General features: G+C 44.4%; 1 protein-coding gene across 5 annotated transcripts in view; it reads left to right on the forward strand.

Annotated features, from left to right (window-relative positions):
• The window catches only part of GALNT18 (polypeptide N-acetylgalactosaminyltransferase 18), a 351,336-nt gene that overhangs the window by 98,093 nt on the left and 225,290 nt on the right, over positions 1–27,953 (forward strand). Inside the window, exons 1-2 of one of the 5 annotated variants that reach the window (XM_053203483.1) lie at positions 252–25,865; positions 27,636–27,776. The exons of 3 other annotated variants lie outside the window; for them this stretch is intronic. In XM_053203483.1, coding sequence (XP_053059458.1) covers positions 27,737–27,776 — 40 coding nt within the window. In that variant the 5' untranslated portion in view covers positions 252–25,865; positions 27,636–27,736. Of the gene's footprint in view, positions 1–251; positions 27,777–27,953 lie in introns of those variants that run through there. One more of the 5 variants, XM_053203482.1, reaches the window with a different exon arrangement.

A 27,953-nucleotide genomic window follows, 5' to 3' on the forward strand; every position in this document is an offset into this window, starting at 1 on the left:
GGGGCTTTTGTGGTTCCATATGAATTTTAGGATTGCTTGTTCTAGCTTCGAGAAGAATGCTGGTGCAATTTTGATTGGGATTGCATTGAATGTGTAGATAGCTTTGGATAGTACTGACATTTTGACAATATTTTATTCTTCCAACCCATGAGCACGGAGTGTTTTTCCATTTCTTTATATCTTCTTCAATTTCCTTCATGAGCTTTCTATAGTTTTCAGCATACAGACCTTGTACATCTTTGGTTAGATTTATTCCTAGGTATTTTATGCTTCTTGGTGCAATCGTGAATGGGATCAGTTTCTTTATTTGTCTTTCTGTTGCTTCATTATTAGTGTATAAGAATGCAACTGATTTCTGTACATTGATTTTGTATCCTGCAACTTTGCTGAATTCATGTATCAGTTCTAGCAGACTTTTGGTGGAGTCTGTCGGATTTTCCATGTATAATATCATGTCATCTGCAAAAAGTGAACGCTTAACTTCATCTTTGCCAATTTTGATGCCTTTGATTTCCTGTTGTTGTCTGATTGCTGATGCTAGAACTTCCAACACTATGTTAAACAGCAGTGGTGAGAGTGGACATCCCTGTCGTGTTCCTGATCTCAGGGAAAAAGCTCTCAGTTTTTCCCCATTGAGGATGATGTTAGCTGTGGGCTTTTCATAAATGGCTTTTATGATGTTTAAGTATGTTCCTTCTATCCCGACTTTCTTGAGGGTTTTTATTAAGGAAGGTGCTGAATTTTGTCAAATGCTTTTTCTGCATCGATCATATGATCAATATGATCATATGATCCAGGATCATATGGTTCTTATGTTTTCCTTTATTAATGTGATGTATCACATTGATTGATTTACGAATGTTGAACCAGCCCTGCATCCCAGGAATGAATCCCACATGATCATGGTAAATAATTCTTTTTATATGCTGTTGAATTTGATTTGCTAGTATCTTATTGAGAATTTTTGCATTTATGATGCTTTTTCTAAAATCGAGATCTAGAAAATTTCAGTGATTCCGGGTAGTCTTGAGTATGATGTTGAAACCTGCTGGAGTGGCATTCTGGGCCATTTGAAATCAGCTTCTCCATTTGGCTGTTTTTCCTTCCACTTCTCCTCCTCACTTGCCTGAACTCTGGAAACTCCAGAATATATTCTTGTATGTATAAATGTATGGTTTTTTTTTCTTATGCCTCTGAATTTTCATATATTTTCTTCTGCATGAAATCCCCTCCCCTCTCCTCTTCAACCTTCTCTAATAGATCACACTGCCTTAACCTTCAAGATCCAGTTCAAGTTTCATATCCTCTGGGAAGCTTTCTTGGAAGCACCAGGCAGAATCTCTGTCTCCTCTCCTAGTGCTCCCTAGGGCTTGTGTTTATGCCTCCCTTGAAACATTTCTACTCTCTGTGCCAGTTCTGACTGGAGAGTGTCACAAAGACAGAGACTGGGTCCTCTTTATTTATGTATTCCCTTTGTTTAGTAGTCAGTGGTGTGGAGTGATTTGCAGTATACATGTATCAGACAGTTTTGTAACAAGCAGCCTCCCCACATCAGTGACTTAGAACAAGAAACATTTTTTTCTTACTCTATTAATGTTAGGCTGTGTGAGTCTGTTGTGGTTGCTACAGAGCTCTGCTAGGTTCTGTTCCGTGTGTCTTCCCACTCTGAGGCACTGGCTGAAGGAACAACCCCCATGTGGAACATGCCATTTTCCTGGAAGAAAAAAGAAGCGAGAGTCCTCCAAAGCCATGTAATGTCTCTCAAAACTTCAGCCAGGGCATAGTTTACATCATATCCTATTGGTCAAATCCAGGTACATGCTCAAGTCCAATGACAATAGAAAAGTATTTTCCCATAGGATGGAGCGGCATGGCAAGGCAATGGCAATGGATAACAACACCTAATATTTTTATAGACAAGATGGGGTTATAAATGGGAATTACAATACACCCCACTGCAATGTGCTTGTTAAAATGAATGGACTCATGCTGCTGAAAAGAGCCTTAAAGAACCCACTGTCCAGTTTCCTCATTGGTTGAATATTTGCCATTCTGGACCATCCAGCATCTGAATCCACTTATGTTTGGGGAATTCTCTACTTTTGAGTCTTGGTGGGAATTAAAACTGATCAGAATGGCCTTGCACAAGAGAAGTGATTTGCCCCCCTTGTATATAGGCCCCAGTCCATGGCTTGGCCTACGTCATTAGGGTGTACATTCTCAGGCTTTGAGTCAAAGAGCTGCAAGTTCTTGGGGTCCTGGTGGCTGCAGTACAGGTAGCAGTGCCCAGTATCAGTGGTGTTGGCAGGTCTGGGGGCTGAAACAAGACTTGTGATGATGTACTTAGTGACATAACTGAGACCCTGCTCGTCTACCTCTCCTGGCAATTCCATGAACCACCCAATGTCTTTTTATTAATTCCTTTTCTGCTTCTATGAGCCAGTGCTGTTGTTCACAGCCATGCATCCTGGCTCACCTACCAACCTTCCCAGGGAAGTATTGTATAAAGTAGTTAAGAGGGTCAGCTTTGAAACCAGATCTCCAGCTTCCTGCTACCTCTGTACTTGGGACAAGTTACTTAACTTCTGTGTGTGTCAATTCCCTAATCTATAACGTGAGGGTTAGAGTAAGACCTGCCTCCTAGAGTTTTTGTATTAAGGGAGATATACACATGAAAGGAGTTCAGGATCTATTATGATTATTGTAATTCACAAGGCTATTGTAATTCACAAGGAGGCTAAATGACTTTCTCATGTTTATAAAGTATGCCAGTGGCAAAATAGTCTAGAAGGCAGACTGGACAAGAACACTACGAGGGATGTACAATTATCTTCTCCATTTGATAGATGAGAAAACCGAGGTACAGATCTGCCTCCGATCACACAGGGAACAAGTGGTAGAATAAGAGTCCAACTCAGGCAAGCCAGCTAGATTTGCTCTTTCAGCTGCTGAGCTCAGGGGAGGATACTCACTCCCACCCCTGCCAGCCATGCACACTAACTGCCATCCAGATAGCGGCCTGCTTCCCACTCCTCCCTGACCTGTGTAAGGCATCTCTGAAGAGCCCTCTCTGCTGTTATCTGAGCAAGCCTAGTCATCTCAGAGATGACTCAGGGCCTCTCTGACTTTGAAGAAGGAGCCACAGGTTGGGTCCCTGGCAGGTGACCACCAAGATGGAAGTAAGTAGGCATGCAGGAAGTGCATGAAGGAGAGCTCTAAGGATGCACACCTCCAGAAGGGGGAAGGATTAAGTGGGGGAAATCTTTGTGAACCTTTTAGAACATACAGTGCCTGTTGGGCACATAATAAGCAGTATAGGAGTGTTTGTTGAAATATCACCCAAGAGGCCCAGGGCCTCTCTCCAGGGGGCCTGCCAGCAGAGCAAGGAAATACAGGATGGTATGTTTCTCACAGTTCTTGCTGGCTCTTGCTTTTGGATGTGACCTTCGGTGCCTCCTGTCAAGTACTTTTCTGGGAGACATGCCCCAGATTCCTTCCTTGGATATTAAAGTTTACCCGTGGCTCGCACAGGGCACAGTTGCCATCTACCTTGCACAGAGGGCAGGACCCATCCTTATCCACAAACTCTATGTGCCTCTAGGGGGTGAGGTGGGCAGAGGTGAGCGGGTTCCTAGGCTGCAGATGGTCCCAGGGAGAGGGGCTTCCAGATTTTCCTGATTGCACTTTGATGGATGAGTTACCACCCTTCCTTCCTCTGGTTTCTCCTGCAGACCAGGATGGATGGGGCTGAGACACACAGAAAGGGGAGAGGGCATGCAGTGTGGTGGTGGCAGTGGGACCAGCCATGAGAGACTTCCGCCCTCGCCCCCCGCACACACACTCCAGAAGAAGGTGGGGATTGAAAACCTGGCACCAATCAGGCCCACAGGGACCATTGTGAGAGTCAGAGAATGAGTCCCCTTTGCCTCTCCACATTCACTGCCCATCTGTCTCCATGCTGCTCTGGGTCCCAAGAGGCTGATCTCTGTGGATTGCACCATGCAGGCTTGCATGCCCCAGGTTCCCAGGGAGGAGGTGATCGGGGGTGATCAGTGGGCAGCCCCAATAGAATGGAGGGTGAGAGGCTGGGCCATTTGGTCTGCAAGCCTCGTCCCCGCGGGGAGGCCAAGGTCTGTGCTCTTCTACTCACCCCATAGCTGCAACTCCTGCTGCTCCCTCTGAGGACACCCTCTGCTAACCCCGTCAGGCCTGTGATGGTAACGGCCCCCCTTCTTGCTAGCCCAGGCTGCCTCTGTCCCTTGTCAACTTCCCTCAACCTTGCCTACCTTTGTAAATATCCTCATTAAACTCTCTTGGCTAGTCTTCTGCTGGAGCCCTGACTGATACACACTCTGGGGGCTGACATGGGCCCCATGGGCCCTCGGCTGAACATGTGGGGTGTAAGCTGGATTGCAGCGCCCCTCACTTCCCCAGGTGTCCACAGCTTACAACTGCATGAGACAGTGCTGGGTGAGCTCCAGGGAACTTCTTTGTTCTCTATGTGGAGTGTACCCTCTGTTGCCAGTAGCAGATCTGGGTTTGGTTTCATCAAGGAAGCTGGAAGAACCTTTTAGCTGCTATGGCAATGGCCTTAGAGAAGAAGCAGGACAGAAGAAGCCCTACAGTGCTTTTCCTGGTCTGTGTTTAGAGAAGCTGATGGGTCCAGCGCTCCCTCCTTATCCCAAATGACTAACACGCAGCTCCCAAGTAATTGATCTACATGTTCTGGCTTCTTGACTGGAGTTTTTTTCCTAACGAAAAGCCACAGACCATCGTGCCCCCAAATCAATCTTATTCCGTGTCCTTGTGTTTTCAAGAAGTAGCTCCTCTGTGTGTTCAACTTTGTGGGAAGACCAAGAACTACTCTCTCTACCTTTAGATGCTGGGATCTGGTTTGTTCCAGGCCTTAGGCCCAGGATTTTTGAGTGGAAAATAACTTTTGTAATCAAGACACCACAGACACATTGTCTCTACTGGGAAGAATTCAGAGCAGTGGAAAAGCCCTGGAAATCCCAGATCCAATTAATAATTCCATAAGACAGTTCATTAGAATGCACAAGTGCTTAACTAAACAAAACCATAATCGAAGCTGTCAGAAGTGATCCACAATTGTGTTAGAATTTTCTCATCCACGCATCATTTAGTTAGATAACAAACTACAATTTAGTTAGATAACAAACACTACTTATCCCGCCACTGGCTTTTCAGCCATGAAATGAAGTTGGTGTCTGTACTGGGCTAACAGTGGAGAAAGGGCTTTTGGCTGGTTGATGAGAGGGGATCCCACTTTGGAGATAGGTTGGGTCTTGTGCAGCCAAGCCCCAAATCAACTGGATTCCCACAGCTCCTGAGAAGTTCTCCATAGCCTGGCTTTGTGTCTGAAGATGGCACCCTTCTGCTGGTAACTTTGGGGCTCTGCCACCTTGGGGATTGGTGGATGGAGACAGTCTTTAGAGCAGATGCCTTATACCCCTCCATTGTTATGTCACCGCTTTAGCTGAAACTGGTAATAATGGGAAACTGCAGATTTCCTCTTCTTACAAGGCTCATTTTAGATGGTCATCAGTGTTCTCACTTCGGTTAAAATAGTGTCAACCCTTCTGCTGAGTAGGTTTTGAAGCTCAAGTGCTGGGGCAGGAATCCTAGGGGTAAAAAGAGGGGACTCTGGGTGGCTTGGTGGGGGCAGGCCACTGGGACAAAGGGCTGCAGCAGGAACTCTGTTTTTCTCCCTTTCATCCAAGTAGCCAGACTCACATGGGGATAGAAGAGGGTAACTGCCTGTTTTTAAATACTGTTTAGGGCAGGCCAGATCTGTGCAGCCCCAGACCAGGGATGCCAGAGCTGTATGTTAGGGTCTGCTTGGCCAGTGGTTACCTGGGGATCACTAAAACACCACAAATATTTATTTTAATTTATTAAAATAAGTCTGTATGTGCATATATATGGGTGTATGTATTCCTACCCCCCCCCCTCTTTTTTTCCTTCTTTATTTCTTCCAGGGTAGGAAAAAGTGTTCTCACACAGCAGTGGAAAGATACATCAGTGCTAATGTATCTGGGAGAATCCCAGTTGTCTTGGGTGGATGGAGGCTAAATCTTGGGTCTTACTTGGGCTATCTGGTTGCCCTGTACCACAGTGACCTCCAGGCAGCTTGTTTTACAGAGCTGACCTTGTCTGGATATGCTGGAGCTCAGTCAGCCAGCATTGGCCATGGCCTTGATGTCTGTTTTGGCTTTAGCACGTTCAAATACTGCAAAGGTAGCTGGGCCAGCTAGTGTTTTCTGAGGGCCTCCTTTGTGGGCATTCAGTCATGTCTAGCCCCCATAGCACCCCTGCAGGGTGGTCTCATTACTGATAGAAAATGGAGACTAGGAGGGGTCAGGTGACTTTTCTAATGCCACTTAGTGCAGAGCCAAGAATTTAAGCCCAAACCTCCTTCATGCTGCCAGTCTAGGGATGTGGCCACTTGGGGGGCAATTCTGATTGATTTTTCAGAGTATAAGACATTTGATTTTCAACCTGTTCCTACTCTTTCTTCCCTTGCAGCTGGGTCCACTTAGCAGCTCTGTGGCCCTCCTGGGGCTCAGTGGGGGCTAGAAGGAGGCTATGGCCAGGGTCCATTCTACCACCATCCCTCAGACTTGTCCCCAGCCCCATCTACCTGGACCGATTCCCTGGCCTGCCCAGTTCTTTGGAGACCTTGCCTTGTCTTTACCTTCTTGGTGACTGTGGCCCTAGTTCCTGAGTCCCTAAGCTCCTGTCTGCTGTTCCTGTTCCTCCCAGAAGCCACGGCCCTTCTGTGTCTCTGTACTGGTACCAACACACTTGGTTGGGGATTTGGACTTGGAAAGGAACTTCAGCCTTCTGGCTCTGTTGGGGCACTTCCCCCCTGATGGTCCTCCTCCCCCACCTGAGGGAGCCATCTGTGCCCCCACTCCTGCCCTCATTCCTGTGCCCCGTCATTGGGCCTTCCACTGTTCTCCTGTCACTCGGATTCTCCAGGGTCTCTGTGCCTGCTGTTCCTCCTATCTGGAATGCTCTTCCTTCCCCATAGCCACGTGCCTCCCTCCCTCCTTTCAGGTATTTGCTCAGGTTTCATCTTGTCGAAGAGGCCTTCCCTGACCATCTTGATCGTATCTAATGTACCCCATTGGCCCCTGACTTCATTTGTCTAAGTCGTACTTACCACCATCTGAGACATTTTCTGTTTATGTGTTTGTCTCTCCACTTGCTAGAACATCAACTCTGTGAGGACAGGGACTGTGTTGGTTTTATTCACTGAGTCTGAGAAATAGGTTGCCTATGGAAAAAGCAGGTGACTTGGAGGCAAAGACTGGGGTTCCAAATCTGCTTCTTCTACATACATGTGTATGACCTTGAGTGTGTCTCAACTCCTTTGAATCCCAGTTTGTTTGTCTGAAAAATGGGTGTATTAATTCTGACTTATTGGGATGTTGTGAGAATTCATAATAATAACTTATGTTTAATGAACGCTCATCATGTTCTGTGCCCTGTACCAAGCATTTTGCAAGGATGACCTCACTTTATCCTTGTAATGTCCTAGGAGGGGAATTATTACTACTTTTAGTTTACAGATGGGATATCTGAGCCACAGAATGGTAAAGTGACCTGCCCAAACCCCTAAGTGCCCTTGATAGCAAGTGGCAGATTAGGAACTTAAACCCAGTATTGAGATCTAGATACAACACTTCCTACTCTATAATGCCTCTCATTAGACAATGTGTTTGGTACAAAAGAGGTCCTCAATAAATGGTAACTAGTCTTCTTAATATTCTTTTCTAGGTTCAACCCCTCTTTGCTATTTCTGTCTCTCAGCCATCCTATGAACCACCAGGCCTCCTTTGTCTCCTGGTATGACCTTTGGGTTGCTCTCACTCTTGGGGTCCTCTTGGACTCTAGTTGCAGCCTTCCCTGGTCCATTTGCTCCTGCCTCTGTGGCCACTCAGTCAATCCTAGCTGTCATGGTGTGTCCATCTCTCCTTTGTCCTCCAGTCCTCCTGCTGGCAGCCAGGATGGGAGCAACTGGTAGACAGATCAGAGTGAACTTCTGACAGCTTCCTTGAATTTTCCATTTACAGGGCAAGAGTAGGAGAGGGACATAGCACCAGTGGCTTGGGACCACTACCAGATTAGTGACAAGCCATGGAAAATGTGAACCTTCACATGTTGAAAATAGATTCTCTGTATGAATTTTCTTCTCCTTGCCCATGCTCATAAATGCCAGCATTGGTGACCCTTGGGCCACTAGGGAAGCCTGCCACCCTTGTCACTGCAAAAACAGTGTTCAGGGAAGCCCCTTCCTAGGGGATGGTTTTAGGATGCTGCTGTGTAAAGGACTGAGGCTCTGCAAGCCAGAGGCAATTTCCCTGAAGGGTCAGCCTGGGACAGACAGTTACAGGTGTGAGCCCTGGAGTTCTAGAAACCTAACCTTGGTTCAAACCCAGACTCCAACACTGACTCCCTGCAAAAACTTAGATGAGTGACTTCATGTCTCTGAGCCTCAGTTTCATCATCTGTAATGTGGGAATTACTGGGTGGGCTGGGGTCCAAGATTCTCTTTAAGGGAGGATGTTTCAGAAAACTCCCTTTCCTGTTCTAATCCCCGTCTCTGTGATCACAAAGATCCCACAGGGAGAGGGCCGCCTTCACTCTCAGTGGCTCCCCTCCGCCCACCGTGGATCTAGTGCTCGCTCAGGCTCTGAGCTGCCCACTGGCTGTTGGCTCTGTTTTCCATCCGTGACCCATTCAAGCCTGGTGCTTTCTTTCAAGACATCCCATCAGAATCAGTCAAATGGGACCTGTAACTGCCTAGAAACACATTATCAGTCCCACTTACAACAAAAGAACAACAACCTTTAAAGCTCTTCAAAAAATAAATTATGTTCCCTATGAGCAGTCCCAGAAGAAATGTCATTGGAGACATAAACTGTTTTACTGTGACCTATGTAAACGTCCCAGGAAATAAACTGACTTCCCATTCGGTAAAACCCTCTTGTTCCTTGTCTTGAATAAAACAGATTAGATTGTTTGAGAAGCAGGAGCTTGAGGCTTGGCAGGGGAGACCAGGCTTGGCTGGTGATGCAGGTGTGGGAGGCAGCTTTGCATTGTGGAGGCACAATGTTCGTTTCAGCACCCAGGCGTCTCTGAGATGTGCCAGTCACTGGCCTCTCCTGAGATGGGGGGGCACCACCCATGTCTTTGAAAGAGGTAGATATTTTGGCGAATGGAGGATTTTAAAAGCCAGAGTTGGGGGGCACCTGGGTGGCTCAGTCGGTTAATCGTCTGACTTTGGCTCAGATCATGATCTCGTGGTTTGTAAGTGTGAGCCCTGCATGGGGCTCTGTGCTGACATCTCAGAGCCTAGAGCCTGCTTTGGATTCTGTGTCTCCCTCTCTGCCCCTCCCCCACTCCCACTGAGTGTGTCTCTGTCTCTCAAAAATAAATAAACATTAAAAAAATTGAAAAAAAAAAGCTAGAGTCGTACTTTTGGCTTGGATGATTCCTTCGGGAGTTACTAGAATGGAACAAGAGACAACACAATTGGTTGGCATCAACGACCATCTACCTGCCAAGCATGGTGCTGGCTTCTTTTCTTCAATCCTCATACTTATTGCTCCCGATCCTATGACAGAGGTTCTGATTCCCATATTCAGAAGAGGAATCCGAGGATCAGAGACATGAAGTACCTTTTCTAAGATCACCGAGGGAGTGAGCTCTTCAGTCTGAACTTGAACCTGGGTCCAGTTATCTGTGATTCCAAAGAGCACGCTCTTCTCCCCCATCAAGCTACCTTTTTCTTCTCTAGTGTATCTCTGTGGTCCAGAGGGGAGGGGTGCCTACTGTCCGGGGTCTGTCTGCTGGGAAATCTACATGAAGTCCCATCCATGATTACTGGGTTTGCCTTTCCTGTTTTCATACCTGGTATGTATAAACACACACTCGCACATGCATATACACACACATACACACATCTACACACAGGGGTCACCTGATTGATGAGAGGAGTTTCCTTCATTCTGGGACTTTTTCTAGATGTATCCTTTTTCTAGCTAGCACCCTTGTGTTCTGCTGCTTTATAGATGGGTTGAGAGAGTAGCCATGCATGGAAAATACCACTGGCTTGAGGCACATAATGAGTCCTGACCTCAGGGGATGCCCAACCCTCTACAGCACCTTCCAGACACAGTCCCTGCGCAAACTGCCAATTGGGATGAAGAATCTGTCACTTAAATTATGTGGATAAGGTCTGAGCTGGGCTGAGCTGTCCTAAAGAAATGGCTAATTTGCTGTCACTGCACTGGGTTCAGAAGGAACTCACATGTGTCTGTGTGTGTGTTTACACAGACAGCCACTGACCCCTGCTCCACATTTCTTATCCCAGATTCCTGTTCCTACTTGGAATGATGAATTTCCACAACACAGGGATGCTTCCCTCCATCTCTAAGTGAAACCCAGAGAGAATGCCTGTGAATGACAAAGTACCATGAGCTACTCCCACAAAGAAAAATCTGTCCTGCTGGCAGATCTGGGTCAGGCGGAATCTGACAGCTGTGAGATGGGGGTCAAGAGTGCCCAGCCACGAGACAGTCAGTTCTCCACACTTGGACCTCGGGCTGGATTAACACTTTCTTCCTGCTCGGGAGATGGGGCCCAGCCCTGACCCCACGGGAGCAGAGGGTTTCGGATAGAAAAATTCACTTCTTCCTTGGTGACTTTAATGAGGAAGGTTGCTAAGAACCCAGGGTTGCTAGGTTCCTGAGAAGATTTAAAAACAAGGATTCTTAACCTGGATTTCATGGATGGACTTTAGGGAATCTGTGACATGCAAAAATTATGGGAATAACTCTCTGTGTATATATATGCAAACATGTGTATATGTATGTGCATGTATGCATATGTATATTCATATGTAGGGGTGTGTGTGTGTATGTGTGTGTGTGTGTGTATGTGTGTGTGTGTATGCATGCATTTTCTGGAGACATGGCCCAACCCTTTCCTCAGATTTTTCCAAGGAGCGTATAACCCAGAAGAGAAGAACCTTTGCATTAACATAACCAGAGGCCGAACAGAGTCTCCCTAGGAATAGGAGGACCTTCTCTGGGGATCACATGTGTGGGGTTCTGCTCTGCACAGTACAGGGGACTAGCTCAGCTGTATATCAGTGGTGTCTGTGGCAGACAGAGCAACCTCAGGATGGAAGCTTGTGCAGTTTGTAAGGTTTGAGATGAGGGCCTGGTGGCAATGGTAGCTCCAAGAGCCCTCCCTGTGTCAAACTGGACAATTGGTCCCTCCAGTCTTCAGCAGATTCCATAGCTAGGATTTTGGGATATGGACCCTGAATGTGGTCTTTGGATACTTCAGACCAAAGGAGGGCAGCCTGTTTTCAGAATTCCCATGACAGAACGCCCTCTGCTACAGCCTGTCTTTCCTCTGCATTCAAACCCTGTGTCTTTGGCAGGGGTCAAGTGGAAGGCGATGCCAGCAGCACACCCACCCAAAAAGAAAGAGTGCTGGCTCTCTCTATAGGAACTACACTGAGTAGGGCTTCTTGGGCACCATCCTCACTGATAGAGCTATGGGAGGGTGTTTGAAAGCTGCGGACAGTTTTTCTGTGACTGTTCACCATCACATCACCATGTCTTTAAAATGATGTCATGGGGTGCCTGGGTGGCTCAGTCAGTTAAGCGTCTGACTTCAGCTCAGGTCATGATCTCATTGGTTTGTGGGTTTGAGCCCCGTGTTGGGCTCCTTGCAGACAGCTCAGAGCCTCGAGCCTGCTTCAGATTTTGTGTCTCCCTCTCTCTCTTCCCCTCCCCTGCTCGTGCTCTCTCTCTCTCTTTCAAAAATAAACATTAAAAAATTAAAAAAATAAAATAAAATGATGTTGCAAAGTGCTCAGCCCTGAGATTTCCTCTGAGGCTACAGAGATACCCCTTTTCTGAAAAATATCACAGCCCAGATGAAAAGACAGTTGGGCCAACAGGTCCTACCAGGTGGCATGAAAAGTGGACAGTAGCCAGAGAATTCTTCATGGGCAAGCACTTTTATCTCTGTATTTCCTCCTGTAATGAGCCCAGAGTCAGACCCAGAAAATGCATCACTAAATGCACATAGTTCGTGCTTGAAGGGACTTTCTGTGTCCCTAGTGCCTGGTGATTAGTTGTACTCCAAGAAGTTTTGTAGAGTGACCTGAGTAGAGGTAGAAATATGGGGAGACTTCTTCATAGATGAGACACAGAGTAGACATCTCTTACTACTCTGTTTCATATTTAACGCTTCTTACCTACCCATCTCACAGGGCCTCTGGGAGAGCATGCTCAGCCAATAGATGTTAAAGTGCTTTGTGTGCTTTAGTGGGGGGCAAAAGGCTGGCTGCACTTAAACTTGATTTTTCCAGCATGGGAATTTTTAAAGCCCCTCATCCCACATTGCCTTGTTTATTCTTGGGCACTTTAGACACAACAGTATTGTCTCTGTGACTTGATGGTAATGTTCCTTTGAAGCAGGAGCTGGGTCTGCCCTTGTGTTGAGTATCCCATGCCATGGCTAGCATAGGATGGGCACTGGTTGGTATTGACAGGGCCACAGTGAGACATCTGGAGGGTTCAGGTGCTATAACCAAGAATCCAAAGTATGTACTAGTAGGTTCTGCCCTCAGGAGGCTTCCCAGAAGACATATGCCCCTGGGCTATTTCTTAAATGAATATACCTACTGAGTGGTACTGGGGTGGGCCCAAGCATAGGCAAAAAAAATGAGGTTGGCCCTTAATTGTTATCAAGAACAGGATATTCCATTTGTTACAGAGGATGGGGCAGCCCTTATGCTGACCACAGGCCAATGAAAGTCTTGAATTCAAATATGCAAGCCTCTGGCCAAAGGTCAATGGCAAATCTTTGCTCTCTGGCATGGTTAGCCACTGAGGGCCTAGGCCTCTTCTCATGAGATGTTCCTAAGGTAAGGGGATAACAGAATTGGGTAAAGTCATTCCATCTTCAAAGGATCAAAAACAATTGGTCTAACTCCCAGTTTTCTCTCAGTCATGCAGTAATGACTTATTGAGCAGTTAACATGCCTAACACATTGTGCTGGGCCTGAGGCTAGGAAAGAAACAACATGAATTCTTTTCTTAGAGTTTTCAGTCAGGACTAGATTAAGATATACGGGGTGCTAAGAATACCAGTGTTCCCTTCCCCCTTCCGCCATAAGTAATTCAAAATAAAAATATATTATATTATAAATATTTATAAGGAATACCAGCCAGTTCTAATTTTTCACATGATAACAACTTAAATGCTTAAAAAATTTTGTTTTGATATCAAATACTTTCAAAACTAATTTGGTATCCAAACTTTGTTGGTGTTCTGAACACATGCTCAGAGTATTATTCAGAAATCACATGCCTGATTTCAGCCTTATGGGGAGATAAGACACACAGAACAATAATATGTACCAAGTGCCCAAATTGTCACAGACTAGGAGAACTCAGACAAAGGGAAAGTTATTTTTTCAACAAATGCTTATGGAAGAGCAAGAATTCACTTTTTGCCTTGAAGCTAAGTAAGGTTTGTAAATTCTCTCAAGACAAAGGAATCAGAATAAGCAAAGGAGAAACATGGGGGTATGTATAAGAAGAAGAGGGGAGCTCAATTTGGTGGGGACATGAGAGAGAGTTATGGGAGATAGGATAAAAGGTGTGGCCATATCTTATAGGACCTCAAGTGTCAGAATAAGGAGTTTGGATTGGTTTGAGTAGTTCTTGGGAGCCTCTGCAGGTTTCTGAGCCTCTGCTGTTGTAGACTCATTTTCACCTTCAGGATATTCAAAACCACCCTTGCATTGCATTTAAGAGTATCTACAGTGATGAAGTGATGCCAGAGTAATTGAGTATTGGTAATTGCTTTCACTGTGCTTTGGTGTAATGCATTTTTTAAATGGGGTTCTATCCTGTAAGTGCATCTATAGGAAAAAAGTGCCAAAGGCTTCATTATCATTAACCAGTGCCAAATGGGATTTACAGAGATAGTGAAGTGAATGAAGACCATGCCTCTGTCCTCCCATTACTGCTCAATTCTGTTAGGCAGGGATCACAATAATTGCAGTGATTAAAAAACAACAACGATTTGGAGAAGCAGATATTCACACAGCCTCAAAGTAACACCCTGCACATTACTTATTAATTACAAAGGAACAAAGTAATTTTACAATGAATATGGCAGACATCACTTTAATCAAGTGATCACACTCAGCATTACCGATAATGGGACAAATGTGGCTTTTGATGGAGTACAGTGGAAAGGACATCACTTATGTAGTATTCTTGCCAAAAATCTTTGACCTGAATATAATAAAGAGAAATTAATCAGACACATTCACATTGTAGGATATCCTTCAAATAAAATTGCATAGACTCTAAGACTATCAACGTTTTGAAAGAAAAAAAGGGTGTGTATGTACAGAAGGACTGTTCTAGACTAAAGGAGACCAAAAAGATAGGACAATGAAAGGAAATGCTAGATCTCTGATTGGATCATGAATTGGGAAAATGAAAAAAGAGCTATAGAGGACATTATTGGGATAATTGGGAAAATTTGAATATAGAATGCATATTAGATAATGGTTTGTTCTATCAATGTTAAATTTCTTGGGTATGATAATGGTGTATTACTATAATATTAATATATAAGAATGCCTGATACTTAAGTGATAACTGATGATGCATTTAGAGGTGGAGTGATGAGAATGAGAGCTAGAAAAAGAGAGAGAAAGAGAGAGAGAGCAAGCCAAAATGTGGTAAGATATTAACAATTATGAATCTAGGAGGAGACTTTATAAATGTTCATTTTTCCACTCTTTCAAGTTTTCTAAGGTTATAAATTTTTCAAATGAAAACCTTAAAACAAAGCAACAGCAACTCCTCATGTAGCAATATAGGACAATGTATGCTCTCAGGACTGTGATCTCAAATTGGTATGAAGTTAACTTTACATGTAGCAAAGCTACCCTTGACCAAATGTACATATCCCTTGCGGAATAAGATGTGTGCTATAAGATGACTGCAAAGTGAATCTTGGTAGTTGATCCTATTTTTTTATTGATTTCCATTGAAAAAATTGAGAATCATCTCCAATATGTTGAGGTAAAAATGTTTTTTAAGGGAAATATTTCACATGTGTTGCTACTGTATGGCATTCCAAAGCATTTGTGGAGTGTTTTCTGGACCCTGTAGATATTTTCTTGATTACCTGCCTTGCTTCCCTTAGTGTTTTCTTTACTTTACTCTTGCTGATAATATATTCTGACATGTTGAAGGTCTGTAAACTACCACTCCCATTGACTTACAGTTTTGGTACATTGTTCCTGGAAGTTGTCCCCTCTCACAGTGTCTAAGAGAGCTAGGCTGCCATGTCATACTTTTACCAGTAGGTGTCACTAGTATCAACTTAAAAATTCTCTGATGCTTCAGGATCTAGACAATATATCAGTAATTTACCTTAATTAATTCTGTGCTAAAATTCAATTAATACACTTATTTAAAACCAAAGAATATTTTTAGAGAAATTGCAATTAATATATGTCACACCCATAGTTAACACCAGGGGATAAGTGTAGCTTCTGTGTAGGACACAGTGTTCTTTTGCCCACATAGTGTGCATGCACGCAACAGCATTATTACTTACTATTACTACTACTGTTGGTTATTTCTACTTTTACTACTACTGACTATCCGTTACATGCCAGATACTGTATTAGGTACTTTACAATTATGTATGTAATTCTCAGAAAAATCCTATGAAGTGAATGGTGTTCATTTATGTTTTATAAGTATAGAGACTGAGTCTCAAAGAAGGTAAGTAATTTGCCACAAACACATAGCTGGAGGCAAATGCGGAACCAGGTTTTAAACCTTACCAGTCTGACTGTAAAGCCTGTGCTGTTTTCAAGTTTTGGTGATCCCAATATGTTCACCCTTGCAGGGAAACTTGGCATTTGTACTGTTGATCGCTAAATAAGACAGGAAGGGCTTTCATTAAAGGATGTTTAGGCAGTTATAGAAGATAGAGGACACATTTGGGGACAGTCCTACAAGTGGTTATCTACTTGATACTTACAGGTCATAAACAGGGATGGGGGTCCGGGTGTACAATCTGGAAGTGTTAAGGAATGGGAATCGGCTTAGAGTCTGCTGGGGGAAAGATCAGAATTCTGCCCTGCACAACAGCTGAGTTTGCACTTTGTGAATTCTGCATTTTTGCTTTTTAACCATTCTGGCCATTATTAATTATCCTCAGGGGGTTCTGTCCATATGTGACCTGAGAGCAAAGGAGAGGAGAAGGTCAGGGGGTAGTCGTACATGAAGAGATTCCTCTCTGTCACCTCTTATTGGAAACTCCTCGTCATTTGGTCCTAATCCATGTACAATATTTAAACTCCCAAATCTGCTCTCCTGGATTACAATGTTCTTGTTATCCAAATCTCTCAGTAGGCAATAAACACTGAACTTTTCCTTGGAACATAAGGTCCCCAAACACACCTTTGTTCTCCTCTCACCCATCAGTTCCATTATGATCTCATTTCTACCCGCTTCCCAACTGACACTACTCTAGAAATATCTCTGTAATCTCTACTTCCTTCATCTCTGCATTACTAGTAGCTACTGCTAAAAGTGTGGATATGATCAGAGCTGGAAGCAGGAGGATTGGTTGAAAGTTAATTTAAGAAATAGTTAGGCTCTCCAGTCTCCTCTTTTACTCTATGGGTTCAGGTAAATCAATGCTGCACCCCCCCCCCAAAAAAAAAAAATTTTGACAGGAGACTGGAAATTTATTCTTTTAGCAGAGTAAAACAGATGTTGTGTGCTGATGGACATCTGACACAGAGTGAGCTACCGTACTAAAAACAACAGGGTTAATTGAAAGCCTGTGTCACACTGAATGTGGAGACTTCTCCAGCCATTGTCTTCCTCTTGGTTCCTAGAACAGTGACAGCCATATTTTTATACTCTAGTGAGGTGATAAGATTCTTCTTTGGGGAACCTGATCAGCCTTTGAAAAATTCTAAAGATCAGTAATCAGTGTTTTTACTAAAAATGGCCCAGCCAAATTACTGTGAGGCCATAGTCACAAAACCCCCTACACAGAGTCTCCAGTGAACCTTTTATTGCCACCCCCTAATATAAGAGATGGTCAAAGATCACCAGACATCCAAGATGATTGGCAGAGAAACAATATGGAAGACAGAGACATAAAACAAATGAGAAAAAAACCAATCTAATGGAAACAGAAAATCCAGGGAAAAGAAGTTTTAAAAATTGTTAGATATCCTCAGAGAGATAAGAGTAGAAATTGCATTCAGGAAGAAGATCCTTTCTAAGAAAGAAAGGTCACAATCAGAGCCCTTAGGAATTAACAAGGTGTTAGCAAAAATGAAACACTTGGTGAATTTGTTGGCAGGTAAAATTGAGGTTGTCTTTTAGAAAGTAGAGAGAAAATAAAAAAGATATGGAAAGTAAGAGAAAATGCAAGTCTATTAGAGCATCAGTTCTAGAGGCCCAATATCCAAATAATAGGTGTTCCAGATAGAAAGCAGAGACAGACAGTAAGGGAGAAAATCATCAAAGAAATAACTCAAGACAATTTTCTGTAATTTTCCTGAAGTACTTATCAGGACAGAAAGGGCCCACTGAGTGCTTCTCATCATGAATGAAAATAAACCCACATCAAGGCATATGAAAGTGAATTTTCAGAACACTGTGGACAAAGTGAGGCTCTTGTAAGCTATCATACAGAAAAAAAGAGTAAGAATCTCAGTGGCCTAAGATTCCTCAAAAGCAGTGTTGGAAACTAGAAGAAAATAGAGCAATACCTTTAACATTTTGAGGGAAAATGCTTTTCCAACTTGGAACTCTATACCCACCTAAACTATTAAGTCTGGCTGTGGAATAAAGTTATTTGCATAAATGTGCATCTGAAGATGGGCGGGAGAGGAGGTGGAGTATGTTTGTGAGAGTTATACCTTTATCTTCTATTAGGGAAAGTCAATAGACCATGCTTCAAACTGAAGAAAAAAAAGGAAGAAGTAACATAAGCATGTTATAGAGAGACAGGCAGTACATGCTTGGAGAGAAGGCTGGGGGAGTTGAACACAGTTCAACTTAGGGGAGTAGGAGATGTTGGGAGCTGGGTGTGGAACAAGGATACTCCCCCCAGGAAGGCGACTTCCTATGAGGTTTGTAGAAGCAGTTCACCCTTCAATCTTTGTGCATGAATAGGAGAAACTGAATGTTTTGGGGGGAGCAGTTGAAGCAGAAGAGGAATAAGAGGAAGAGAAGCATGAGGAAGAAGAAAAAGAAGAAGAAGAAAAAAAAAGGAAAGAACATTGAGGCTAGTGGTTGGAAGATGGACTCAGTTCAGGCTTTTTCTTTGAAACTCAGCTTCCTGACTGATAAGGTGGGAGAACTATATCTTCGTTGGTGGGCTTTTGTGAGAATTAAATATTCTGGTATAAAGTAAGTCTTTAATACATGTTTATTTCAATGACTTCTATTGTTTTGAATATATGAGAGACTTGAAAATGTAGAAATTCTGAGTGATGGAAAAATTCATCCATCTACACATCATTGTCCATCAAATACGAGTGTCCATATGGTCCTGAATAACAATGCCAAGGCAGCCAGCCTTGGACCACAGGCCATTTTTACTCCTGTTTGTTTACATTTTCAGTTCCCCAGTGTATGGGGAACAGCCTCTGAGAAGGAGAGGCTTTCTCAAAGGTGCCCTTTCCTTTGGAAGCATCCCTGACAGGTTGTGTCCCATATGTCTCCTTGCCCGAGACACCTAGTGTGGAAAATGTAGAAGCAAAAGCATGGTCTAGGAAGGGACCACGCAGGGTAGTCTGACTGTCTGAATGAGGACCAGCAGGCCATTTGATATGACCGGCTCTCCATCTTCCTCTGCAGCCAGAAACCTCCAAAGACACCAGGGTATACCTGCCAGCATTCTAGCCTGGTCTGCCTTGGGTCTTCTGAGCATTTTCTTGCCCACTGACCAGATGCTTCATCCACTTGGTATCTGGAAACAGCACGGTCTTGAGAGTTTCTTCATATATCTTCATTTTTATAACACAGTTCTTTCTCCTAGTTCATTTTTAATTAATCTAAGACAAATGTCCCTCTTTCTACCAGAAAATAGCAATGACAGGAATCAATAGTGCTGGCTGATGCATGGTCAGCCCTGCTCCAGGAAGCCTGAGCCTGAGACAGCCATTCTCTTCCTGTAAGCTTTCTGGGAGTCACATCCTACTCCAAATGCCTGAACCACTAATTGGCCAATGATCGTCATTGCTTTCTTGGTGTGTCCTTGGAGCTATTTGGGGAAATAGTCATCCGGACAAGGTTTAGACAGAGGGTTCAGCATCCATGCCTGATCATCCTGAGTCTAAAGTCATCTCACTGTAGGAAAAATATCCCACATATGTACTGAACCCACATTAGATATTTTGTTGTGGCAGCTTTTCTTTCACAAAATGCATGAATGATATAGACCAGGGGTCAATAGCAAATCCATGTGGGGTTTTATAGGGTGTGTGTGTGTGTGTGTTGCTTGTACATTTTTTATATTCACTTGCTAGAACTGCTGCGTGCTGGAGCTCTGGGACACAGATCATTTGAAATCAATAGATAAACCCTAAACTTTATTTCAGCTGGTAGCTTCTATCTTCTCACTCAGCTGAGTCTTCCATCACTGAAGCTTCCAAGGACTAAATCAGCCAGATGGTTCTGGGCATTACAAGTTGCTGCAGGATGAGTGGAGGAGGCTTCAATAATCCATAATTTTGTCCCCAAAAGCTGAGCCAGCTTTAAACGCTGCCAACTTGCACTGATAAGGAAGGCTGCAGCGGGATGACTCCCTTTTGGGGTATGTGAAGTTGGATGGCTGACTTCTCTGACTCTGAGTTACATCAGTAAGGCCTGGCCTAGAGTGTCTGCCATGGACAAGAGCCAGATCTGACACAGTGGGAAGGAAATGTAGATAGAACTTAAAGACATTAGAAGAAGGAAAGAGAGATGATACTCTAGATTCGTGAAGGAGGAGGCAAGAGTTTCCAGGAGGGAGGGAGTGTGGTATTTAATCAGAATGAGGACTGTGGAATCTGGTGAGGAGGAAGGTAATGGAAAGCTTAGAGAGAACAGTTTCAGTGGAATGTCTGAAGCCAGACTGTATGGCATTTGTGAGGCAGTGGAAGCTGTCGTGTGCAACCCAGGATGATGCCAAATCCTATTGCTAGTAGTGATTGCCTCGAGTTCTTTGTGGAGCAGGATCGTGAGGTTGTTTCTGGGTGAATCTAGGAGGAGTGCTATGATTGATTTCTAATATCTGTTGTGGGCATAGGAGCGGTCAGTGTTGGCCTGCATGACACATATGTACCATCCTTAGCAGAGGTTAGATGTTGTAGGAGTTGTACCTCACCACTATTCCCTGAACATGGCCTGCCCTTCTTTTGTCTTCCTGCTTTTATTCAGGGTGGATGTTCATGATCTCTCACAACAAGCCCATGACTAATCCCAGCAGACACTGGCTGGAAACGACCAGTTGCCCATGCTCATGCATACCACCAAGTATCAGCTCTGTTGTTATTCATGTTATTTACTCAACCTGCAGAATGCTTTCCTTGTGTTGATCTCATGAACCCCACTCATTCTTCAAGCCCTCTTCAAATGTCATCTCCTCCATGTAGTATTTCCAATAAACTTTGATCCTTTTTCTATGTTCCCAAGGTACTTGTTATATATCTGAATTATAGCACTTACAACACTTTAGTATTTCAGTTGTTTATGTGCCTATATCTTCCTTCAGCCTAGAAGCTACTTGTGGGCAGAAGTGGTACCTGATTAAATTCTGAGTCATCAAAGGCAAGCAGAATGCCCAGTACATAATTGGCACTCAGTAAATCACTCCCTTGCCTAGAATTAGAGTGTAGGCTTTCATTAAATGTTTGATGACGTCATTTATTTGTGGTTGGTTTTCATTTTCTTTTTAATAAGGAAAATGTGAATATGTTTGAAGGCAAAACAAGAATGCCTGGTACTTGACAGAACTTCAGTGAATCAGGATTGGGCCCAAGGCTGTCCCATCCAGATGAACAGAATGACCCAGGAAAGAGGCATCTGCTCTAACCTTCCTTCTAAAACCACATCACCATTCTCCCTGCCCTGACCCTGTTGAATATGGCTCTCCATTTGCTGAGATGTGTTGATTATTGATGGATCTGATGTCATCATTCATTAACTCAACACATACTTACTGAGTACCTACTGTGCACAAGCCCTAGAGGCACATGCCCTGACCCTCAGGGGCTCATTGGAAAAATAAAACTATGTCGAGGCAAGGCTTCATGATAGAAAAGGAAACCTTTTCATTGTTTGCCTTTCATATGCTTGACCTATGTGAAAGCAGGACAGGAGAGTGAAGAACCCAGTACAAATAATTTTCTTTAAAGATAATGCCAAAGTAGTAAAACAAGAAAAATGAAAGTATGCTGCTAAAATTCAGCAACCCAGCTACCCTGGGCTGTAGCGGTGGGAAGGGGGAGCAGGATATCTGGAGCGCTGGTGATGATCTTGCTCTGGGCGATGGTTATCTGGAGGTGCTCAGCTTGTGACAATTCATCAGGAGGCACTCCTCTGTGAGGTGCACTTCTGTATGGGCATCAGACATCAACCAAAAGAGGGCAAAAGATGATGCCTGGAAATTAAGTTGGAAGTGTTGCAGAAAGTAGTGAGGTTTTCTCAAAATAGTTTTGACTCAAAATTAGGAAATCCTTTCTACCGAAATCACTCACAGATGAACTCAGCTTTTCAGGGGACTGGAGATTGAGTTTATTGGCTGCTGTACCCATGGCGCCCTGCACAGGGCCTGGGCTGAATAGGCCAAAACTGTGTCTTTGTGAAATGATGGGATGGGTGAATGCCTGCAGCTGCTAGCTTCTCTGCAAGGCTTCAAGAAGTCTGACCGGAAATTGCAGTGAGATGGGCACCCTGATGGATTTGCTTCAGGATGATGAGAGCAGCAGCTCTTCTTAAGAAACTACAGTGTGTCAGGTCATTTACGTGTGTCCTCCCCAGGCTTCCTACCAGTCCCTCTTAACCTGGAGGAAACAGAGGCTTGAAGGAGAAATGATTTATCCAAAGCCACGCAGCTCCAGAGTCTCCTGCTTTCTCATATAGCACATTACGTCTGATACCTTCAAAGTCTAGTCCCAATCCTGGCCTTCTACAGTTCTAGAGTCTGCCTGCTTCCTTAGAGGTGATGTTGAGAAGAGAAACCTGATTTCTTCTGCACAAAGGTGGAAGTGAGGCTGTCAGTGGGTGGGGGCCAGGACCTCCTTTTCATGAGGTGTTTTCCTGGCCCATGCATTGCAAACATTTTGATGGGGACTGGAGTCTAGACCAACAGGGTGCTCGTGGGTTAGACCCGACACCCAAGACTGAGTGACTCTGCTTCTGTCTTAAATGTGCCTCTTGGGCTGAAATATCTGCTTCCTTCAGAGAGAGGGACTGAAGCTGGGGAGAAATTCAGCTTGTGAATTTCTCTGAGACTATGCTGCGCCCCTTATGACTGGCAACTTATTACAAATGTCACAACTTATTTGCAGCTGGAAGGATAATTTAGCAAGCTCTGTGTCTGCCAAATAAGGATGTTTGCGTTTCATACCAAGCATCCTGTTCATGTGCTAACAGAAGCGTTCAGAAGAGTAAGCCTCGATCAAACAAACAAATGATTAACCTTAAAAACAGACACATAAACAGAACCACAATGGATGAATTATGCAGCAGGCTGTCCCTGCTGCTGACACCAGCTCACATCTGGTTTCTCTGCTCAGGCTGTTCCTATAAATGACTTTCCTTTCTTTGCTCCCTTCCTGGCTCCCTCTACCTGTTTTCCTTTACACAGAAGCCAGCAGAGCATGTCACAGGCCTCCCCGTCTGTGCTCCCAAGCAGTCCTTTTCCGGAGGGGCTCAGGGACCAAGGCTTCTCAAAGGCCACACATGCTCCCGCCTGCCCATTCAGCCAGTGGGATGGCCCGGGAACACTCCAGGCAGACACAGGGGCCTTTTACCCCACCTTGTGGGGCCAAGTCAGTCCACAGAAGAAAGGAGAGTCAGGTACTGTTGGTTTAAGCTTGTTTGCAAGGGACTCCAGGAGCACATAAATCATGTAAGCCTCACCTTGCCTTAGAGAGACATCTTATTTATACGGTCTGAGTCTGGCTTTATGAGGTGCTAAGCTGAGCTCAGGGGAGGGTACTTTATCCTCAGACAGGCTCTCCACTCAGAACAGTGGGTGTGTTTTTGCAGAACTTCCTGCTTTGGGCTCAAAAGGCATTTGGAAAGACTCCTCTTGGCTCTTTGCAGCTGAGAGCCTCCTGGTTTGCGGCTCCCACAGAGGATCTGGCAAGGATCTGCAGCATATGGGGGAAAGTGAGGCAGCGGGCAAGGGAGCAAGATCTTGGGAGCGAGATCTGGGGCCTTCTTGGTGTGCATTTGCTCCTACCTTCCCCGGACTAGAGAGTCTGTAAGTTGAGAAAAGGACAGGCATCTTAGCAACTCGGGAGTCCGGGATCCAGAAACACAAAGCAAAACCTCATCTGTTCTGCCCTGTGGAATTTGGAAATTATGATGGCTAATACTGACAATAGGGGCCAAGGTTTGTCCCAGGGCTTCCAGCTCCCAAAGCACTTTCCCCTGTGTTCTCTCACACACTCAGGCAAGGTATAAACAGGCCTTACCAAATACAGGAATAAGAAATAAGTAGCTTCACTTTGGGCTGTCTCTGTGGAAGATGCATTATATAATATAGGCAGATTGTGTCTTGGAATAGTTTGTTCATGAAAGAGTAACACACAAAAAAAGTACTGTGCTTCGGAAACTCAATGAATCATCTCTGAAGCCTTAATAAAGAGAGAGTGAATAATAGAATAATATTAGCTTTTCCCACTTTATCAAGTGGGTATTTTCACCATTTAAAATGAGGCTGGTCAGATTCAAGATTCTATGAGATTTAAACATCTGTTTCTCTTGCTTACTTTTTCATTCTCATCGATGTCTTGGTTGAATAGTTACAGGGCTGGAAAAATAATAACATTGAATTTTTTTTTTAATGTAGACCATTAGAGTGCCGCGCACACCAGAGTCCTAGCCCAGTACGTGCTGAATAATTGACTGAAGGAATGAATTCTGACTTTTACCTTCTGCATATGAGATTGCTGTCAAGTCTTGGAGAAACGGTGCACCCTGGGCCCAATTGGATGGTCATTTTTTTTTGGTCCCTGCTCATAGGTCCCTCTCATGGCATTACCCATGCCCAGCCTTCCTGTCTGAGCTCAGCTTCCTTAGAGCTGCTTTTCTGTCCAGTTTCCAAGCTGAGGTCGGTGTTGCACAGAGGCCTCTGCTCCAGTCAGCTAACAAATCTGTCCTTTGTACGTCCCTGCTGTGTGCCTGGCTTCCAGCTAGACACAGCTCTGCGGGAAGAGCAGAGAGATAGGAGGTGCCAGGCACTTTGTTTGGCACTTTTCCTTCTCTATCCCTATCGGAGATGCAAGGGAAGGAGATCCTGGCCCTTCCCTGATGCTATGCACTGTCCAGAAAGAGGAGTGGAGAGAGGAAGAGGTGGGGAATGAATGTTTGCTGATCCCCGCTCTGTACTGGGCTTTGGAAAAGTTTCTTGATGCTGGCATTTGGGCTGAATCATTCTTTGTCATGGGGGCTGCTCTGATCGTTGTTGGATGATTACTAGTTTTACTAGCATCCCTGGCTTTTGGCTTTTACCCACTGGTGCTGGTAGTATGCCTCCCTCGGTCCCCACCACATGTGACAACCAAAGTTGTGTTCAGACATTGCCACTGGTTTAGGTACCAGGCCTGTATTAGCTCATATAAGCCTCAACAGTCCACAAGGCAGGTGTTACTAGCATCATTCTATACATGAGGAAATGAAGCCTTGGAGAGGTTAAGACACGTACCTAAAGCCATACAAAGGGGATTTGAAACCCACGTCTGCCCACCAGTGTCAGAGATCCTGGGAGGCCAGCCTCTTGCAAGTTCTTTGTAGTGGGTACCTCTGTCCAGATTTCTACTTTTCTAGGACCCTAAACTGTGACTTTTCTTCCTGTAGACCCGCAGCATCCTCATCCTGGCTTTGAGATCCTACTTGCAGTTGCCAGTTAAGTCTTTTTGTAGAAGAGAATAAGACGAGAACAAATGTGGTGAATATGTCAAGTTTTGACAATGCTCAGCCTTTCTTTTGGCTTTTGTGTCCTTTCTCCTGATCCCTTTTCTGTCTCTGTCTCTCTAGGTCAGAGTCTTAATCTCTCTGATAACTTGGAGTGGTGGAGTCCTTTCGGTTTGGGGACTGTTGAGAGCTAACTGCTGCCATCACTGGAAGGGTTCCATCTGTCTGAAGCTGCCACCAGGACTTTACCAGTACCTGGTGTTGGAGTACCCTCTTCCCATATACATTCCCCACTCCCTGTAAACCCTCCCTCCCAACAATTTCATGTGCTGTGTGAGTACTAAATTGGGGCAGTAGAGGTCTGTGTCTCTCTGGGTATCACAATGGGGACTCTGGGTCAGATCAGACATTGGGTCACAAGGCTATAAGGCGTGGCTGTGGGAACCATGCAGAACAAGGATGGACACAGGATAGGCCATGTGGTGGGCTGTGCTTCTTGGAGGTCAGGGCTGGAATGGTGCAGAAACCCAGGTGGATAAGGGCTGGCAGAGGGAACATAGGCAGCAGAGGGCAGAGTAAGAAGACCACAGTCCAGGGAAGACAGCCTCCAGGAGGGAGGTGAGTGATGTAGCCATCACCACAGAAGAGATATGCTGATGAGGCTGCATCTGTTCCAGGATGGGGTCCTGAGCCCAGAGGTGAAGGAGATAGGATACAGCCTGCAGCCAGGAGCGAGAGAGCAGTGGGGGAGGCCAGACTGATGAGGAAAGGCTTTATTTCTAATTAACTTGCAAAGCAGAGAGCCGGACAGTGACATAAATGAAGATTTGGTCCTGTTGAAAGCTTATGGACTTGACACCCTGCCAGCTCATGGAGATGCTGACTGCATTGGGTGACTTTGTGGGCCAGAGGAAGGAATGTAGTATTGGGACAGGGACCTGGGGCTAAACTTAGGGGAACACGATCACACAGTCATAAAGGTGGGCACCTTCGCACCTGCCTTGCAGAGCGAACATGAGGGCAAGAGGTACCATGTAAGTTGCTGGCATAGAACAGGAGCACTAGAAACGGTAACTGTCAGCACTATCCTTTGACTCCGCCAGGATCACAATTTACTCTCTGCTTCTGTGAAGTATTATTTATGATGGTGTCAAAACTTGAAAGATATGGGAAATTGTTAAGAGGAATATTAACAGCCTACCAGAGAAAACATTTTGGCATATTTCCATTTAATCTTCCTTGACGACAACTATAATCATTGCTATTGACAAGTTCTTATACTATAATGCAATCTCTTTTAACCCATCTCTACTTAACCAACTCAAAAATTCACCAATGTCCTCCATTGTCTTCCTTCTGTGATACTCACTGACTGAGGGCCACGACCTGCTGGACATTCACAGCACACAGGGACCCATACTATTCCTATGAACATTGCCCCCACCATTTTGGTAAATGCTTACTAAGGGTCAAAGAGCTCCATTTTCACCCAGTCCTTCTTATGCTGGCTGAATGTGTTATTATAAGAACATAATTTAATTAGAGATTAAGTGAACCAGTGAAATATGGGTGAAAAGAGAGTCATTTGTTAAGGAAACCAAGCTGCAAGCATTGAATGGTTTGATAAGAGTTAGTCGATGTAGGCTGTTAGCTTAGTTGTGGGCAGGGCAACTGATAAAAGTTAGGAAAAATTTGTACATAATTCTATAAGAATTTTGCACTCAGATTGTTTTGTATGTGAGGTTAAGTTCCTTCTCCATTCTAAAGCCAAATCTGGGAACCACAGATGATATATAAAAGGTATGAGCTCTCAAAAAAAGGAACACATAGATTTCGAACTCCAACCTGGAGACCTGTCTCAAGTAGAGGCCTTAGCTCTACATCAATAGACTAGCCAGAAATGTTTCAAGTTGAAATAGTGTCTGAAGTTTGTATAGTATATATGTACAATATTAGTGATCCCTATTTCATTCAGATTTTTTGGATTAACAGATTGGCTCATCCTGATAATACCAGATAAGAGAGTCATAACTTGAAATATTGTGTTTTGATGTGCCAAACCTTCTGAAAAACTCTAAATATATAACTGTCTCATTTAATTCATACAAGAACCCTTAGGGGGTATTCTTTAATCCAGCAAAAATTTATTAAGCTGCTGTTTTGTGCTGAACACTGTCCCAGGTGCTGGAGGTATAGGTGCAGAAAGGCCAGGTGTCTGCTCTCATGGAGCTTGTGTGTATGTGTTGGAGAAGGAGACGCAGAACATGAATAATAAACAAGATAATTTTAAGTAATAAGTACTATAAAGGAAACAAAACACAAAGTTATGATAAGAGTGGCTGGCGAGGGAACAGTTAGGGGTGATCAAGGAGGACCTCTCTGTGGCAGGCAACAAATGAGCTGGGACTTGAATGACACGAAGAGTGTGGTCCTGGGGTCTCAGCATTCTTGACTGAGGAAGCAGGAAGTGCAAAGATCCTGAGGTGAGAATGAGCCCTCAAGAAGGAAGCCCAGTGCTTCTGGAACATGGTGAGTGAGAGGAAGGGTGGGATGAACAGTAGCAGTGAAGTCCCTACAGACCAGAGTGAATAATTTGAATATTATACCAAGTGATAAGGGAAACTATTGTTGAGTTTTAAGTGTGGGAGTGATGTGATCTGATTTATGTTTTTAAAAGTTCACTGTGGCTACTGTGGCTGATGGATT

This window comes from Acinonyx jubatus, chromosome D1 (assembly GCF_027475565.1).
Source record: "Acinonyx jubatus isolate Ajub_Pintada_27869175 chromosome D1, VMU_Ajub_asm_v1.0, whole genome shotgun sequence".
Classification (NCBI taxonomy): Eukaryota; Metazoa; Chordata; class Mammalia; order Carnivora; family Felidae; genus Acinonyx; species Acinonyx jubatus.